The sequence below is a fragment of the Stegodyphus dumicola genome, chromosome 2, assembly GCF_044657685.1.
Source record: "Stegodyphus dumicola isolate Sdum_Otavi_A_Nest chromosome 2, ASM4465768v1".
NCBI lineage: Eukaryota > Metazoa > Arthropoda > Arachnida > Araneae > Eresidae > Stegodyphus > Stegodyphus dumicola.
In genome coordinates, this window is record NC_140769.1 from 68,775,775 (window position 1) to 68,789,959 (window position 14,185).

Sequence of the window (14,185 nt, forward strand, 5' to 3'; positions counted from 1 at the left end):
AAAAATTGAAAGTGTGATTTTCGGACCAACAATGTTGAGCAACAGAAGACTTCTGTGTTTCCTTTTTTCTAACATATGCCTCATGTTCTTTGACGCGAAATTTTAAGGCTCTCTTAGTTTGGCCAATGTAAATTAAACCGCACTGGCAAGGAATCCTATAAATACCCCAGGAATTCATATCCGGAATGGGGTCCTTGAGTATAGAAGTTGGAATTTTATTGATGGGAGAGTAAACAACCCGAAAGTTAAATTTCTGCAAAATATGTGCAACTTTATAGCTAATTGATGGAAAGAAGGGAATGACAACAGAATTTTTATAATCTCCTAAAATAAGAGTGTGGCTTTTAGTGTGTTGAGATGAGAATTTTTTAACTGCTTGATTAATAATGTTGGGTGAAAAGCCCCTGTCAATAGCTATTGCTTTTAAATAATTTAGTTCTTCATCAAGGGCTAGTTTGGAGGAGCAAACTTGAAGAGCACGGAAAACATAGGAATAAAATGAAGCTAACTTTTGTTTAGTCGGATGACATGATTTAAAGTGTGGTGGAAGGCAAACCGATGAAGGTTTACGTAAACTGTAGTACTGAAGTTGGATGTGTTACGTGTGACCAGAATGTCGAGAAACGGAAGAGAATTGCAAGTCTCAAGTTCAAAAGTGAACTGAATAGCAGGATCAATAGAATTCATTGTTGAAAGAACTCTATTTAAATCATCTTTATTACCTTCAAACAGGGTAAAAGTATCGTCTACGTAGCGGAACCATGCCGGGAAGTTTAAAGTTTCAAACAATTTTGATTCATAATAATGCATGTAGGTATCAGCCAGGATGGGACTGAGGGGGCTTCCCATGGCTAATCCCTCAGTTTGCTTGTAATATTTATTTTGGAAAACAAAATGTGTTTGTTTCAAACAGAGTTGAGTGAGAGAAATTAGCTCATCAATTTCGATGCAAGAGAAATGAAATTCGCGAAGTCTGGTTTCTAGACATCTTAATGCACCCTCCACTGGGACATTGGTGAATAATGATTTTACATCAAAAGAAACCATGAGTAAATTACGAGGAGAAATGTTTTTAACCTTTTTTACAAACTCTATTGAATTTTTTATGGTGTAAATGTTATTGTCTAATAGAGTGGAAAATCTAGAAACTAAATATTTAGCTAATGGATACGAGGCAGTACCTAAATTTGATACAATAGGGCGGAAAGGAATACCACTTTTATGAATTTTGGGAAGAGCATATAATCTGGCACAATTCGCAACAGATGGGATAAGCGAATGTTTTAAGTTGCTTGAAATGATTTGCGAAGATTTGATCGCAGTTTTTATTTTGGATAAGTCCGAAGGTGAAGGATCTTTAGGGATCGGATTATATGGTCCTTCGTTTAAGAGTTTAGTGACACCATCGATGTAAGTGTTCTTATCCATGACGACTATCTGGCCACCTTTGTCGGCCTTTGAAATGACAATATCCGGGTTAGAATGAATCTCGCGCATTGTAGCTCTTTCTCTCGCAGTTAGATTTGGTTTCAAAGGTTTATTATTGAATTTCACATTATGAGCGATAAGATGTCTAATCATTTCTTTCTGTGAATCTGAAACTTTACTGAACTTGAAAGCTTTTTCGATAGGAGCCAAAATCTTTGGAAACGAGGGTTTACAGGTTTGTGAGAAGTTAAAATTATATTTTAGAATTCTCTCTTGTTCTTCTGAAAGACTAACATTAGAAATATTAACTATTGGCTTGATGTTTACAATGGGAAGATTTTTTGAACTACTTGAACTGGAAGACTGTAAAAGAAGTTTTTCGAATTTAACTGCAAGGGTGTTTTTATGACGGTTAACTGCATTCTCCGTTCTAGACCAAGACTTTTGTTCAAGGGCAGTGAATTTTGGATATGTTTTAGCGAGTTAAGTCTTGAACAAAAGTCTTGGTCTAGAACGGAGAATGTAGTTAACCGTCATAAAAACACCCTTGCAGTTAAATTCGAAAAACTTCTTTTACAGTCTTCCAGTTCAAGTAGTTCAAAAAATCTTCCCATTGTAAACATCAAGCCAATAGTTAATATTTCTAATGTTAGTCTTTCAGAAGAACAAGAGAGAATTCTAAAATATAATTTTAACTTCTCACAAACCTGTAAACCCTCGTTTCCAAAGATTTTGGCTCCTATCGAAAAAGCTTTCAAGTTCAGTAAAGTTTCAGATTCACAGAAAGAAATGATTAGACATCTTATCGCTCATAATGTGAAATTCAATAATAAACCTTTGAAACCAAATCTAACTGCGAGAGAAAGAGCTACAATGTGCGAGATTCATTCTAACCCGGATATTGTCATTTCAAAGGCCGACAAAGCTGGCCAGATAGTCATCATGGATAAGAACACTTACATTGATGGTGTCACTAAACTCTTAAACGAAGGACCATATAATCCGATCCCTAAAGATCCTTCACCTTCGGACTTATCCAAAATAAAAACTGCGATCAAATCTTCGCAAATCATTTCAAGCAACTTAAAACATTCGCATATCCCATCTGTTGCGAATTGTGCCAGATTATATGCTCTTCCCAAAATTCATAAAAGTGGTATTCCTTTCCGCCCTATTGTATCAAATTTAGGTACTGCCTCGTATCCATTAGCTAAATATTTAGTTTCTAGATTTTCCACTCTATTAGACAATAACATTTACACCATAAAAAATTCAATAGAGTTTGTAAAAAAGGTTAAAAACATTTCTCCTCGTAATTTACTCATGGTTTCTTTTGATGTAAAATCATTATTCACCAATGTCCCAGTGGAGGGTGCATTAAGATGTCTAGAAACCAGACTTCGCGAATTTCATTTCTCTTGCATCGAAATTGATGAGCTAATTTCTCTCACTCAACTCTGTTTGAAACAAACACATTTTGTTTTCCAAAATAAATATTACAAGCAAACTGAGGGATTAGCCATGGGAAGCCCCCTCAGTCCCATCCTAGCTGATATCTACATGCATTATTATGAATCAAAATTGTTTGAAACTTTAAACTTCCCGGCATGGTTCCGCTACGTAGACGATGCTTTTACCCTGTTTGAAGGTAATAAAGATGATTTAAATAGAGTTCTTTCAACAATGAATTCTATTGATCCTGCTATTCAGTTCACTTTTGAACTTGAGACTTGCAATTCTCTTCCGTTTCTCGACATTCTGGTCACACGTAACACATCCAACTTCAGTACTACAGTTTACCGTAAACCTTCATCGGTTTGCCTTCCACCACACTTTAAATCATGTCATCCGACTAAACAAAAGTTAGCTTCATTTTATTCCTATGTTTTCCGTGCTCTTCAAGTTTGCTCCTCCAAACTAGCCCTTGATGAAGAACTAAATTATTTAAAAGCAATAGCTATTGACAGGGGCTTTTCACCCAACATTATTAATCAAGCAGTTAAAAAATTCTCATCTCAACACACTAAAAGCCACACTCTTATTTTAGGAGATTATAAAAATTCTGTTGTCATTCCCTTCTTTCCATCAATTAGCTATAAAGTTGCACATATTTTGCAGAAATTTAACTTTCGGGTTGTTTACTCTCCCATCAATAAAATTCCAACTTCTATACTCAAGGACCCCATTCCGGATATGAATTCCTGGGGTATTTATAGGATTCCTTGCCAGTGCGGTTTAATTTACATTGGCCAAACTAAGAGAGCCTTAAAATTTCGCGTCAAAGAACATGAGGCATATGTTAGAAAAAAGGAAACACAGAAGTCTTCTGTTGCTCAACATTGTTGGTCCGAAAATCACACTTTCAATTTTTCTGCAGCCAAAATTATTCAAAAAACATCTTCCATTGGAGAACTGGATTTTCTAGAGGCATTTCACATTCATAAAAATCTTTCTGTTCTAGTTAACGATCCTAATTCCAATCCAAATTTGCCTTCGGCTTTTAGAGAAATTATGTTTTAGTTCTGGTTTTGCCAACAGATGGCGCCACTTGCTTATTCTTGTCCAGGCTTTCTTATCTTATCTAAACATTATTTCCTATCTTGTTCATTTGCGGTTTTGCAGCTGAAGATGATGGTTCGGTAAAACCATCGAAACTAGTTCTGTGAAAATTTTGTAAATTAACGCTGATTTTTGTTGTTTGACTTCTGAATTAGTAACTCATAACATGTTTGATACTTTGTTCGATTCTAGTTGTAGTCATGTTTAATCTTCAGATCCGGCAATGCTAGAACTTTTGTTGACTGTGTAGCTGTAGCAGCTGATGCCTACACCTAGTTTGAAGGATGTTATATGAATGTGAGCATTTCAAATTAATATTACTATACTGCCCATAGAAATATAAGAGGTAAGTGAAATATGTACAATACAAACTTCCAAAATTTGTAGCTTGTAAATAAAAGTTTTAGCAATTGAACTGAAGAAGTGAAGAATGTCAGATAAAAGCATATTATAAACTTTGTAGAATCTATCTACAAACCCGTGAACTGACTTAAGCAAGCATGCATCTACTGCAAAACATATTAAAAGTGCTACATATTTAACTGTATCATCACAATAAAAGCTGATAATCTTGCTTTGTCAAAAGGATATGATCACTTCATTTAAACCCATGCTAGATGCATGTGTTGCTTGTCATACAAGAATTTAAAATGCTGATCATTTAACAGAGTTAGTAGAAAAATGAATTTCCTCTATGGGCAGTAAAGATGAAAAATTTAAAAATGCATAGAACTAAATGCTCTGTTATTATTAAGAAATTCATAGTTTCTGTTTGCTGTGAGAACAAATTGAGGACAGTAAGGATCATATTTTTTCCTTTATCATTGATGAATCAACCAATATTTCATGTGTGAAACATTTATCCTTGTGTATTAGATGTTATAACTTGAAGGATAATCAAATAGTGTCTCAATACTTCAGATTAATTTCTTTCACAGTTACTACTGCGGAGGACTACAAGTTAAACGTTTTTTGTCTGATGTTGGTATCATTATTCAACAATGCTATTTCAACCGATGTTACATCTAACCTGTGTAGTATTAACAATTCTCTTTACACATGCTTGAAAAAAAAAGAAAAAAAGAAAAAAGAAAACCCTATACATATATAATAAAGTGCATCTGCCACTGTCTTCAATTTTCCTGTTCAGATGCATCAGAGAAACTGCCTGGCAATTATACAGTTATATGGCTCAGAAACATATAACTGGTTTGACAGATCTGCACTGCTGAGTGATTCCTGTACAAAACTCTACAAACTGATAAATTATTGTGTTAATCCTTAAATTTCTTCCTTTTTCTCCTATATGATGGCTAACAAGAAGCAACTGCATAAAGAGAATCCTATATCAATGATATGTTTTACAATTGCGTTTTAAAATGGTTTCTTCCATCTGTCATAGTTATTATGCAAAAAAATTATCTGCTATGTATTCTGATGTGGCAGAATGTAAGTTATGTTGCTGCTGACAAATAGTATTTAACATTCATTGCCAAAGCTTGATTGAGTTTGAAAAAAATTTACTTTCTCAAAAAGAAATGTTCAATATCTGTGGTGTATTAGATTTAGGCAATTTTACCTCATCATTGTCGAAAAAAAAAATTTACACCAGTCTTATGCAAATATTGAAAGTAACTTAAATAATTTTGATGAAGAGGACTATGTTTCATATAAGAATGCTGATTTTGGTTTTGAATTTGTTAATTTATCAGAAGAGATCTGAGCTTCAAGTAAAGTTTCCCATCTCCCAGAACAAGGGTGTTAAATACAACAGCATTCTTTCCAGTTCTTAAAAAGGGCATGTGAAGAACTATTAAATCGTATGGAGATATATGGAGATTCTTTTGAAGATTCATAACTTTTCTACCAAGATATGCTTTTCTCACACACTTATCATTAGCTTAGCTCTATCATTAGATCTAAGAGGTCTCACATAAGTGAGATAGAAAAATAATGGTGTTTGTCTGCTGATAGTGAATCGGGAAACTGCTTTTTCTGATGGCATATAAACAGATAGAGCAGATTTCTGATTCAAATCAAATAGCCATTAAAAATTCAGCTGGTGGTTTCATTTTGAAGGAATTGTATCGATTTGCATTGACTATGTACAGTTCTCTAATTAGCATTGCTAGTTGAAAGAGTGTTTTCAAGAATAACTGCTACAAAAGCAAAATTTTGAAACAGAATAAGGCTAAAACTTTTGATTTCAATTCTCTAACTTAAAATAATATTTGGAGACATATACTGTTATAACTTCATACTATCAGCAAAAGTGCTCTGATTCAGTTCGTCAATTTATTGTGAAGAAAAGGAAGATAAGAAAAAAGCCGAGATTTCTTTTGTTAGGTAATTTTTAAATGGAAAGTTACTAATAAGTAATTTTGAAATTATATTATTAATTCATTTTACAATATATAAAAATATGAATGGGTTAAATAAAAATAATAGAGATAAAGCTTATTGCTGAGTGCTCACTGGCACATGGGACCTTTGTATGAGAGAACTAATACTGTGTTCATTAAATTGATTAAAAATTACTTGCAGGACAAATATATATATAATTTTTATTTTTGATTTTTTAATACATATTTTATAGTTTTTTCTACTAGTTTTACTATACCAAACTAGGTTTAAATAAGTTTTTAATTCTGCATTTTCAGAAACAATAATCTTTCTCTTAATATGTATATATATGTGTTTGAGATTGTATGCAATTTTGTGTGTGTGTGATTGTATGTAATTTGTGTGTTTGCATGTATACATGTAGTCATGCAGAATATTTACATTTTATTATATCAGCAGGAACATAAAATCTACTAAATTCGGGCATACAGTAAAAGCTTGACTGTCATTCAACTAACTTGAAAGCTCAAGTTAGTGGGATATTTTAGAATTTTGGAAAAATTTTAATGAGATATTTGTAATGCATTATAAAGTTATTTATGCTGTGAATATGTACACATTGCTGCCAAACAGTATAATTTAATATCAATAATGGATAAGCATGATGTCACAACACAACCATAAGAAGTTAATTTTGGTTTAATATAAATTTGATTAAGTCTTTGTAAGCTAGTTTAATTTTTTTAAAGAAAGATATAAATTGCATTTTCTCCCTCGAATTTTGAAAAATCATTAATATTTTGGGTTGCATGAAGTGGACTATTTTCAAAGTTGCATGATCTGGGCATCAAAAAAAAGCGTATGAATGGCATATGAAAATGGTGATGAAATCTGAAAAGTTTTGGTAAGCAATTTAAGTTTTTTATACAGTATATCCATAATTTGTAGCTCGTTATTATTTAAGTAAATAGAGAGTGTTAAGCATTTAAACTTCTGCTGGAATGATTAGCAACATCTCCATCAACTTTTGTGTTCAATGAGATTTCATAATTTGATGAAGCATATGAAATACGCTGGCTTTTATGAGAGTGAAATTATTTTTTCCCCATCAGATCTTAATTTTAAGTGTAGGCTTTTAATATTCACATTAATAACAAATAAGAAGAAAGATTGTAATTATTATTTTTTTTTTTTTTTATTTTATTTTATTTTATTTCTCCCCGAAGTTTTGATATTTAGTGGAATACTCGCTTGGTATGCTTAGTATGTAGTTTCTTGCTCCTGTCACCATCTATTATACAGAGTTGCTAGGCTACCTGAAAAACCGGAAAAAGTCAGGGAATTTAAATATTTCAGTCAAAATCTGGAAAAGTCTCGGAATGTCATACGGTGATCCCAAAAAAGCGAGTTTTGCGCCAATATTTGAAGCGATCACTTTATTGGCAAATTATGTATCACATGAGCATTATATGAGCAGCTGGGCTGGTGTAGAGCCAATTTTTGCAGCTCCAATCAGATTGTCTTTTAGAAAGGCAAAGCAAGTTTCTCTAGCAACTTTGGTTTCCAGTAAACTCGAGAATCGAGAGACTTGCATGCACGTGGGTAGTGCATGTTGAACTAAAGCAAATACCTTCCCATTCTTTTATAAAACAAAATCAGTTTTGCGTGCCCTTTGAAGATGATAATGACCTTGGGATTCGATCCTCGGTCTGTTATATGGCAGTCTAATATCATACTGCTGTGGTAAAAGAGCTTTCGTGTGACAGATTACGATATTTTAACTGCTTTGTAATGTGAGCATTTCATTAGCTCTCGAGACTACTAATGATACTCGACTGCCATATAACAGACTCAGGATCAAATCCCAAGGGCATACAAAATTCATACTCTGCTGCACTCCTCTTTGGTGCTAACAGATGGCGACGTGAGCAAGCAACTACATAGCAAGCAGCACTAAGCGAACATACCACTACGTGATTGCTACAAATATTCAGCTTGATATGAAATAAGATGACTGTTCTTATGATTTTAGAGCAGAAATATTTCTCATTAATTCGGCTTTTCTAACACGAATTCCATTTCTCAACTTCTGCTGGAATGATTAGCAACATCTCCACCAACTTTTGTGTTCAATGAGATTTCATAATTTGATGAAGCATATAAAATACGCTGGCTTTTATGAGACTGAAATTATTTTTTCCCAAGCATTATTTCCAAGCAGGAATTTGGCATTTCCCAAGCTTTCCAGATAGTCGATGTTTTACTGTATAAATTAAATAAAAAAAATTTCTCAATAATGAGTATGATCAGCCCAAACAGCAGTACAAGCCTGGCAGCTGTGTCATACTATACATGATGTCAATGAGCTGCATGAGTAACAATGCCCATTGACTACATACCATAGTTCTAAGCCCCTCTAGGGAGGAGGTTTCAAGCCAACAACATGTGTCCCGAGACCATCAATGCTGAATGGGATTAAGGTTGAGACAGTATGCTAGCCATTCCATTCGGCCATTTGTCTCCAAGAAATTGGTGCACAAAGCAAGTAGTGGGATGGCAGGCATTATCCACTTACAAAATGAAGGTATCATCAATTGCAGCAGCATACAGACAAACAGTAGGATCCGGTATGGAATGTCTGTACCTCTAAACATTGAGAGTTCCATGTTACAGCACTTACAGGTCTGTGTGCCCACCTAAAGATACTCCCCTCTTACAACAACACTACTTCCAGCGTAAGTATCAGTTTTGAATATGTTAGATGGAAGATATCGAGCTTTGCTTCTCTCCATATGTAAACAAGTCGAGAATCGCTCTGCAAAGCAAAGCAGGGCTTATAAACAAACAGAACAGACTTTAACTAATAATCATTTCACATGGACTATGTGCCCAAGTCTCTTCGGTGGCAGGAGGTAAGCAGGGAGCTCAGTGGCGGTCACATAATATACAGACCTCTTTCATGCAACATTTTGCATACTGTCATGCTGATGTCCTTCTTGTAGCAGAAATAAATATGGATCTAAGCTGAGATGGAATTTGCAATCCTGTTGCTGTGTGCAGTAAGTCATGAACACCATTCATTTGCATAAGTGGTGACTCTTGGCCTATCTTCAGGTAGGTTTTCAAGAGGCTGAACAAGTAGTTAGAAATTGATTCTGCAACTGGCTTCCCATAGAACAGTTGACTTTGAGCTATCTTACAACATCATATTGTCATTGACCTGTTTCTAATGAGCCTGTGGCTCCACAACACAATTCTGCTGGCAAATGTTGCTTCAAACTCATTTTTACACTTTGGCTATTTGGGAATGCTTTAACATACCATTGTTCATTGCAGAACACTGCTCTCCTAAGCAACTGGTTTTAAGCCATATTGTATTTACGTAAAGTGATGGCAGTACCACTCTTCTGCATAATGCTGCTTAATGCAGCTTGCTTTTGTTTGTAACATACTTAAATTTCAAGAATTTTGAACTGCTTTTAACTGACTTAAAAGTTGAGCAACAAACTGAAAAATCATGGTAATGATTTTTCAATTTTTTGCTTAACTTTTGGAAACCAGCATAGTTTCTGTGCTGTTGACTTGCTTGTAACCTGCCATTCTGCCTATCTTTGAACATATTTCAAATTGTAATGGTATTGATGTAGTTCTGCAAGAACAGGTGTGATTAAGTGTGCCACTTTATCTGTGTTAGTTTATAATTATTTGTGAATGAGAATAAAAAATTTTAAATAAGCTATCATATCTGCAACTAAAATTGACATGACAATACATGATTCACAATTATGATGTCTATGACTGACAATTTTTTCCTTTCCGTTTAATGATGTTATTTATCTCGCCCTTAGGAATTTTTGTACGATGGATTTCACAACATTTTTGAATTACAAAACAGCAATATTTATCTTTGGGAAATGCAAAAACTTATCCTTCAGTTCACAACTTGTTTACATGCAACATTTTGAAAGAAGAATAAATTTAAAAGCAGTAAACAGTGTTTCTTATTTCAAATATTAAGCCATTGTCAGAAATTTTTATTAAAAAATATTTGCTTTTTTTAAAATTCTTCACAGAAATAATTCTAAAAAGGTGTAAACACCCTCTATAATATTACAAGTTAGCTACATTCCAGTCTGAAGCTTGTTAGTGTTTTCTAGAACATGAATTAAGTTTCAGATGAATAAAATTTCGATTTTTGAGAAAATTTACATTCTTCAATATTTTTCAAAATAATCTGCATAGAAATCCTCATCATTTAATTTCTAAATTGATATATTATTTTTATTTGCATATAAATGCAAACATTTCACTCTTCAATTTATATACAGCCCCCTGAATATGATCTCCAACTTCAACATCAAATGTCTTGGTCAGTTTTATTGTATGGGAAACACACATTTTCTTTATTTATTTATTTTTATTTTTATAACCTTTACAAATTTTTTAAATATAAGTGTAAGAATCAGAAGAATATATAAAATAAACCAGACGAATGTATTTCATTTCATAATTTTTAGAAAGTCGATTTCTTTATATTTGGAAACACCAAAACATGAATATTCACATCATTTTAAACATTTTTGTAATTGAACATATATGTCAACAGTTATGAAGACAAAGGCCTGATAAGGACTTTTGTTGACATATGTGCCATACATGCAAACCGATTTCATTAGTGAAATTCCATAGTTTCTAAATAATTTGATTTCATATTTTTGCTAAAAATTTAACTAGTTTAAGTATTATTTTAACTATTAAAATTTTTACTGTTATTTTTGCTAACTATTTAAATAGTTTAAATATATTACTTTTTTTATCTTCTTCTCTGGGAAAAACTGAACAAAATAGTGGTACCATGAGTTTGTGCTATAGTTCGTTACTTTAAAATAAGCACTTCAAGGCCATTGCTTGTCTCCCATTAGCGATCGTAGCTCGTGTCATCATCACTCCACAGCATTTATTTTATTCATGCTATTTGAGACTATAGTTCAAGTCAGCCTGCATTTGCATGTTTTTGGAGACAAACTTGCTAAATGGAAAAAATTTGGGAGGGGAGATTTGCAAGTCAACTTTTTTCTGCAGCTGTTGTTCACGTAGTTACGAGTAAAATCGTGTTTTGGAAAATAGCCTTGAAGTTCCTGCTTTGAAGTGACAGGCTATAGCAGGAGGTTTAACCATAGTTAGAATTTGTATCATTACATAGATTATTTAACCAGGTAACTGATATAAGGGTTATCTGCTTAATGCTATCTGAATTTGGCAAAAAAAAAAAAAAAAAAAAAAAAAAAAAAAATGAATCCAAGAATTTGCTGTCATTTATTATTAGTGAAGATTTTTGTACTAACAGACATTTAAGTGCCTCCATTTTATAAAGGTACCATAGTTGCTAATGTCCATGCTTAGTCCCATGTTTGGATCTGTAACCATAAGTTTCTAACATTAAAAAATTCAAGTATAATATCTTCTGAGGTACTGCTGGCCAAGGCCATCTCAGTCAGTCTATGCCATCTGGACCTATTCATGGCAGTACTACTTTGATCTACTCTACCTACCGTATGTATGGTATTGTTGCATTTTTTTCTTTATGTACATTCATATGGGTTCATGTGGATTTGGAGTAAATAACAAGAACGACACTTGATGAAATATCGAAACACACTTTATTGGCAGTATTATTCAAGACAGCTACAAAATCACATTTACAGTAGTCAATATCATGTTTACACAGTTGTTGGAGATCTGCTATAAACACACTGAAACTCAGCGACACAGCTTAACGTACTCTCGAGACTCTCCACGCTACTACTCACGGTGCACTCGACGATACACTAGAGTACAGCTCCCGACTCCTCGGTTCAGTCATTTCCGGAGCTCAACACACTCTCTCAATGATGCATTAACCGCGATACAAGGAGACTCAGTGCACTGGACGACCCACTCAGCACAGGCTGATCAACTGTCAACTCAATTGACTTCGCACGGACTAACTAACTGACTGTCTGCATACCAGCAGGGTTTATATAGCTTTTGGCTTGTGGTCGAGAACATTCTGGGCTAAACCAGTAAGAATTTGTTCCAGAAGGTTCTCTATTCGTCCATGGCATATCTCCAATTTTGTCGCCAAATGAACGATTTGGCAATCCTGCCTTCCATTGCCATTTGATGGCAACCCTAAACCTGCTTTGCGGGGTGAAGCTATCTTACCGTGCCTGGACATTTCGTAACAGTATTAATATTATCTTCAACAACATCAATTGGTGGCCTTCCTTGCTTTCTAGCTGCCATAGGTTTGGTAAATGTGAGTTGTTTTACTGGGTTGGCTTTTCCCCATGTGTTTCCCCATTTACCTTGAAAAGCATACAGTGGAGTATTTGCAAAATTATGGGATCCTGACATCAAGAAAAGTATGTGTTGATACACACAATTTTTTACTTTATTTAAAAAGGCTAAACAATGGTGGTGCAATATGAAAAATTATTGCAAGTGATTTAAGTTTTTTATATGCTATATCTGTAACTTATATATCTCGGTTTGCTAAAAAACAAATAAACAAATTATCAGTTCTTTAAAACTTCTGGCTGGACAACTGGCACAAGTTTGGTGGGATTTCTAACAACTTTCATGACCAGATAAGATGTTTCACCATATTTAAAGCCTATGAAAATGCATTAGTATTTATGTCTGAAACGCCTTTTTTCCCTCCAAAATCTTACATAATGTTAAATGTAAGTTTTTGATATTCAGATTGATAATAAATAAGAGGACTGTTTTTGTAATTTTAGATTGGAAATTTCTTCCATTCATTTACTTTTCTACAATGAATTGCACTTTTTATACACTAATTTATACATACTTTTCACTTATCTGGCATTCGTGAGCTTTCAAGTAAAAATATTTTCAGGTTTTTTAAATGGCAGAATTCAGTTATATGTAATTTTTTTTTAATAATCAAAGTTTATATAAGTACACACTTTATATTTTATGTTATTTCTCTTACTTTAGCACTGCAAAGCAGGCTTCAAAAGCAACTTGAAGAAGGGGATGAAGAGAGGACACGATTGCAACAATTAGTCTTACGATTAGAAAATCGTCTTCAGAAATATACCATGGAAGGAGAAGAGGTGTGATTCATAATAAATGTTATGCAGTAGTATGTCATGTACTATATATTATTTTATTTGGAATGCTTTGGATTTATTTCTGTTTTATAAAGCATAAAATTGTTTCATGCATTATTTTGTGTTATTAAATATGCAGGATCGTTGGGAAGTTCAGCAAATGAAGGCAAAATTATCTGTACAGCAGAAATATTTAGATGAAGAACATAAAATGAATTTGTTTCACATTGAAAAAGAAAAGGAAAAACTCCGTTTATCTCAGGTACTTTCAAATTCTTTTACCTGTCTTTACAAATAAATAATTGTATATTTATGTTTTTATACATAAATAAAGTTCATTATAATTTAATATATTTCATTTTCTTCACCATTTCTTATATCTAATTAAATTCATCATACATATGATGTATTATTATCATTAAGAGTGGAACTGAACTCTTGTACTCAAAATCTGTCTATCTCAGTGTGTGTGTGTATAGCATATATATAACTTGTATAATATAAATTATTGCTTACAAATTTTCAAAACATTAATTTGGATTGCTCCCTCATCTCTGTTATTTATTGCGTTAATTACAAGCTATAGATTTCATATATTATAATTAGCTGTCCCAAAGCTTTGTCGAATGTACGATACATAAGTAAATTATCAAAAATCAGTGTTTCATTTTATGATTGAAATAAAGTATTGAATGATAAAAGAAAAATAGCTATAATTAGAACACACAGTGGATTTC

General features: G+C 33.2%; 1 protein-coding gene across 7 annotated transcripts in view; it reads left to right on the forward strand.

Moving 5' to 3' along the window:
• LOC118198493 (uncharacterized) overlaps window positions 1-14,185 on the forward strand; it is a 140,266-nt gene that overhangs the window by 86,700 nt on the left and 39,381 nt on the right. For all 7 annotated transcript variants that reach the window (XM_085810754.1, XM_085810756.1, XM_085810755.1 and 4 more), the window contains 2 exons: window positions 13,333-13,451; window positions 13,588-13,710. In XM_085810754.1, coding sequence (XP_085666880.1) covers window positions 13,333-13,451; window positions 13,588-13,710 — 242 coding nt within the window. The remainder of the gene's footprint in view (window positions 1-13,332; window positions 13,452-13,587; window positions 13,711-14,185) is intronic.